Here is a 6,055-nt window from a genome sequence, read left to right as displayed (position 1 = left end):
CATGATGTATCCCTAAGATGTATCCCTTCAATATATCTCATTCAGGGGCGTCCCCGAAAATTCAAGGACTAAATTAGAGAAATATAGAGAAAAATCACTGGACTAAACAAATAATTTCTGGAAAAGAAGAAACAGACGATGCGAGTGGATCAGAGTCCATATCTCTTGAGTGGATGGACCTCATGATACAATAAACAAGTCGGATAATCACCATTATGGTCACCAGTCACCATATAATCACCTGGTCGGGGTCGGATATCGGTACACCCGGATATCTCGTCGAGTCGCTCGCCAAGTCGGTAGGCTATTAACAATGATCTGGCCGAGGACCGTGGTTCGGATTCCGCGTAAACAAAGTAGGCCCCGTTAACATTAAGCCCTATCAGCAGAAAAGAGACGTTGAATACCACTTTTTTGAAAAGAAGAAACAGCTTCAGCCGCAACCTAACCCAACTATTAAAAAAGTTTTTAACAAATGCCGTCGTCGTTTGGATTGTTTTTACACGTGGTGTAGTGTTCTCTTAATTTTTTTATTAAACAGTTTCTTATATATAAAAATGGTAAGTATTTTAATGTTTGGTGAACAATGATCTAATTTCTGTATTTATGCATGTATTATGCTGTATTTCTGTATGTCTGCTTTAAAAACTTGTATACTCATGTGATTTGAGTCTTCTGTATCGTAATACTTCTTTATTGGACTTCCTCAATTAAATACAAGACACATTAATGAATGTTTTGATAATTGTAGCCCTATAACTGTAAATAATGTCTGTTCAATTTTATTTATTTCTCATGTCACCAATTTTGTGACTATTTAATATGCATTTGGTTGTTCTGACTTGGATATTACATCCTAATTATTTTTTATATGTTGATTATTTAGCAAACTATACTAAGCATTATACTATACTACTGGTTTAGCAAACTTTATGTTTTGGTATAAAAAGAGGGGGTAAACCACTGGTGTATTTTGGTGTACAAGATGTTGGCATTATTTGGTGTTAGTGGTATTATTCGTGGTATTAGTGTACATGCATTTGTTAGCAGTTTACCCCTCGTATAAACATAATATATTTGAGAATTATTACCCCAGTTTACTTAGACAAGGAAAGAAAGGGGACGCGTAATCAACATCTACGGCCAATATCAAATTTTGTGATTTGTCTGGCTCCTAAAAATTGTGTTTTTTTTGTATTTTGTGCCATAAAAAGCTTTTTAAAGATTTGAAATTATTATTATTTAATTATGGTGTTTTGTTGTGCTTACAACTGTAAGAGAGAAAGAACCAGGAATCACTTTTCACAAACGGCCTTAGCCTAGTGATTTTCCATCACAAAATTTCTACTGGTATAACCCGCCCCCCTCTTTCCTTGTCTAAGCCAGTTTATATACCTATATCTGTGCTTTGTCTCTGTTCATTATTTCTCTACTCTGCTTATACAGGATATGTATTATAACTACAATAAGATAAAAAACAGGGTAATTATTGGGAAAACTGGAAATCGTCCGATTTTCACCAAAATTGGTATACACCCTATTTTGAGGTCGTAGATTACTCAACTTTGAACTCAATTAGCTTATCTTTTCAATACTTGCCTCGGCTGTTTCTCGTGGTGTGTTTCTGTCTTTTAAAAACATTAATAACTTAAAAGCAAAAGCAAACCATTTTGAATTATCCACTTCATCTGAACCATGCAGTACCTGATTTGCATTTCTTTTGTTCCCTCTGGAACTGGCCTATTAGATAACAAATTATTTTTTTCACAACTTTTTCTCTTTCCAAATACTTACTATGAAATGAAGATCGCTGTCATTTTATATGGAAAATTATATGGGGAATGTCATCGATTGTCATGTCCAAACCAACTGGACGGGAGGCCGACGGGACGCAGTTTTTTTTCGATCATAAACAAACCAATATCAGCTCACTACACTAAGATTCTGTCGCGCACGTCCCTGAAAATATGAGCGGCTAAACTAGAAATTTAGCAAGTGTGGACACGTTGTTTCATGTTACAATAGCAATGTTGCACAACATCTTTTGATCTTTACCGACTACAAATGGATAACATCTAGCAAGTTATATAGCATCGAAATTTGCTAAATATAACTAAAAAATATGTAACATGTTATGTAACTTTGCTATATAGCAGTGTTATATAGCAAGTGTGGACCGTCCTTTATGCGCAAAAATTCGCCTTAAGTCTAGAATACATTTGTCTCTCTCATTACATAGGAGAGAGAAAGAAGGATATATGAAATGTCAAACTTCCATCTGGTCTCAATTTTCTTTGTTATTTTGATAGAAAAGTGTTTTTCAGTAAAATTTTGGACATTTTTCTTCCTCAATCAAGTGTGGCTTTTAGATAAACTATAATATAAGGAAAATATAGTGAAATTATTACTTTATAAAGGGCCGAAATAAAGAAAAATTCAATGTTGAAATTATTTTCCGTTTTTCTGAAAAACGGTAAGAGACCGCCAAGAAAAAAGTTTGGAATCATAATCTACGACTTCAAAAAAGGGGTATACCAATTTTGGTGAAAATCGGACGATTTCCAGTTTTTCCAGTAATTACCAAAAACGGCGTTAACGATGGCTATGTAATGAAGATCGCTGTCACTTATATGGTATATGTCATGGATCGTCATTTCCCAGTGAACTAGACGCCTTTTTTTTTCGATCATAATACATAATGCACCTCTAACAAATGTTTTTTGTCTTTTGAATTATTTACTGTATTGACTATTTTATCTCTAAATAGGATAACTTTTATGTTTCACATTCTCTTCTGAGTATCTATTCTTAGTTAATTATAATGTTAAAATTTTGTAAAAAAATATAATTATGAACATAATTATAAAATGTAAATTAAATTAAAATATTAAATATAATATTGTCTTAATCATCTGCTGATGATGCTAATATGGTTAGCAAAACGCGCGTCCAGTGTAAAAGTAAAAGTGTTTTGGTGTATTGTCAAAAACTACACGTATTGCGGTGATTTAGTGTTTTATTTTGCTAAAAAATATTTTTCCAGATTCTATAGTCTATAGGCTATTCACAAGCAGTTCCTAATGCTTTTTTCTCAATGTTTACTTTTCTATTTTCTGTTGAACTGTTAAATGTGTTTGCTTTTCATAATCTGATCAAATTTCTATGATATCAATTTATTATTTTTTTTCTGTATTTACAGTTTTTTTACTAAGATTTTACAAGAAATGAGAAACGATCTTTGAGACCTTTGATCTTCAATATCTTAAGACCTGCACATATTTATACTTATTGATCACCCTTTCTAGCCTAAGGTCTTGCTGATCCATCTGAAAATGATCACCGAAATACAGAAAATTAGTGAATAACTTTGGATAAGATATTATTTATCAAAACATAAAGTTCTAGTTTGTCCAACGACAAAATCGATGTGTCACAGTAAAGTAGTTTATTTTCTTTTACAAAGATATAAGTTGGTACAATTGGAATGCAAAGAAATTAATATAATTTTTTTAAATTTTAGTGACGGATGATTACTTATCAACCAAAATGCAAAATTAATATCGCAAATATTTATTATTTTCCAAATCGCTATTTATACTTTGACACAAATTATAACTTTTAATTTGACAAGTTTCAGAAGTCGAGTTCATACGCATCTGCGTCCGCCCGCGGTTCATCGTTCCGTCACTCCAATCATATGGAAATAAGATCTGTAATTTTTGAAATGACAGATCAAATGTCAGAAACCAATAAGACTGGTTAAAAACAAGCGACGACCCATGACGTATTTATATACCGTGCTTTTATTTTAACTGTGAACATAGAGCTTAACACAGTGCAATGCTTTTTTGCTAAGTATGTTTATTTTTAAAGCGGAACAGTCAATGCATTGAATTTGAGTGAATAGTATGCAACAAATACTCACACAACAAATAATATGTTATAAAATATTTATTTTTCTTTAGCTAAAAATAGTTCTAGCTCAAAACATTTCCAAAATCCTAAATTTCGATGAAAAAAAAATATTTTGAATTTTATTTCATGTCTATTAATTTTTCGGCGTAAACACAGTATTGCCTGTCGGTATTTCATCAATGGATGATAAAATGTTGGTTATGGACTGACCACAGGGGAGTGATTTACAAATTAAAATGATGGACGCCTATGTTCATAGTTAAAACAGAAGCTCTGTATAAACCCATCCATAGTTAAAAAATATTAGAAACTTTTTAGTGAAATTAATGGATTGGTATGGACGTCATTTTCAGACGTCAGACTTTTTTCGTAAAAAACATGAGTAATATAAAGATAAATACCGTATGATCAAAGAAAAAAAAACTGAAAATCTGGAAATGACGGTCCATGCCATTTCTCATATAAATTTACATATAAAATGACAGCAATCTTCATTTCATAGCCATCGCTGACGCCCTTTTTTTTCGATCATACGTTATACCGGGTGCGTCTGAAAGTGGCTCAGGGTGCATCCACATCATCCTAGAAAAAGGGGAACGCCGCGCCGAATTGAGCTAGAATTTATCTGTCAAAAATTTCAGCTAATAGAATTGCTGGAAATCTATTCAAGGTCGTTACGCCGATACGCCGATCCGCTTTTTTTAGGTGTGGATGCACCCTCACCCCTATTTTTTTTTATTTAAAAAAAAACGAGATTTGGTATGTTATGTCTTATTACCAATATGACGAATGCGCTGGGCAAATTCCACGGTACAAATTTATTGGCACCATTTCGTACCCCACAAAAACTCTGGTATGCGAGTAGAACTATTGGTAGGTTTTTGCTGCGCGTTTTATTATTCGCATTTAAATAGCCAATCGAATAGCCACGAGGGTTACAGTGCGTAATTTGCTAAATACTATTTATCTGTATCCTGGTATTAGGTAAGTCGTTTGATAACCGCATATTACATATTTTACCACAATTCTATCACATTATACAGGGTGTCCCAGGCTGAGCGTGTATTAGAAATTTCTAGAGAACCACGATATCGAGATCGTATCATTGTTTTACAACTAGATTTATCGATTAAAAATATTTTCAATATGGCGGCACTTTCGGAAATACCGGAAGTTGATAGCAACTTTCTTATTTTAAATGGATGCCCCCATTTTTTATTATATACTTGAATTCTCTGTAAAATGCTATGAATATTGATGTTAAACTATCTATCTTCTATAAACTAATCTAATATATCTATCTATAAACTATCTCTTAAACACTCTATATCTAACATTAACCGTTTTTGAGAGAAAAAAAAATTGGACGAAAAAAACTACCCGTCAAAAAATTTGTATAGCCTAAAAGTTAAAAAAATCTTGTTTTACATCACTTGACGTTTAAAGTCATATGCTACTGGTTAAAATCAAGAAAAATATACCCTTCGAAACTAAATCTTAAATAACTTAAAAACAATTTATTTTACGTATAGAATTGTGTATAGTCACAAAGTAACTTGAAAAGTCTTTTCACTAGTGAAATAAAAAAAGTGTGTTTCCATTTGAAAAAAATGATTTCTGATAATTTTTTAATCGCTCAATTCCATGACAGCTGCGGTCATATATATGACATTCGAACAATTTCATTTTTGAAATAGATAGCCACATGTCTTCTCTTTATGGCACAGTGGCTGTGGTCAATTAATAAATTTGACGTTTAAGCTATACACATATTTTTGACAGGTAGTTTTTTTCCAAAAAATTTAAATATTTTTTTATCAAAAACGGTTAATGTTAGGTACAGAGTGTTTAATATCAAAATTCATAAAATTATACAGAGAATTTAAGTATGTAATAAAAAATGGGGGCACCCATTTAAAATAAGAAAGTTGTTGTCAACTTCCGGTATTTCCGGAAGTTCCGCCATATTGAAAATGTTTTTAATCGATAAATATCTTTGTGAAAAAAAATCTCCGATCTAGATATTGTAGTTCTCTAGAAACTTCTAATGCACACTCAGCCTGGGACACCCTGTATATTGTGTTAGATTGAGCCTGGATCGAATAAAGCTGAACATAAGCGTAAATATTTAGTTTTCCAT

At 32.2% G+C, this 6,055-nt stretch overlaps 1 protein-coding gene across 3 annotated transcripts in view; it reads left to right on the top strand.

Annotated features, from left to right (window-relative positions):
* Nucleotides 1–434: 434 nt before the first annotated feature.
* Nucleotides 435–6,055, top strand: part of LOC115878077 (nucleolar protein 56) — a 30,545-nt gene continuing 24,924 nt past the window's right edge. For 2 of the 3 annotated variants that reach the window (XM_030894428.1, XM_030894429.1), the window contains exon 1: nt 435–560. In XM_030894428.1, the coding sequence (XP_030750288.1) occupies nt 558–560 (3 nt within the window). In that variant the 5' untranslated portion in view covers nt 435–557. Of the gene's footprint in view, nt 561–4,781; nt 4,900–6,055 lie in introns of those variants that run through there. The other variant, XM_030894430.1, reaches the window with a different exon arrangement.

The sequence above is a fragment of the Sitophilus oryzae genome, unplaced genomic scaffold (genome assembly GCF_002938485.1).
Source record: "Sitophilus oryzae breed Bouriz unplaced genomic scaffold, Soryzae_2.0 scaffold_1500_pilon_pilon, whole genome shotgun sequence".
In the NCBI taxonomy this organism is placed as follows: domain Eukaryota; kingdom Metazoa; phylum Arthropoda; class Insecta; order Coleoptera; family Curculionidae; genus Sitophilus; species Sitophilus oryzae.
The sequence above is the reverse complement of the archived record's forward strand: the minus strand, read 5'-3'. Positions and strand labels throughout refer to the sequence as shown.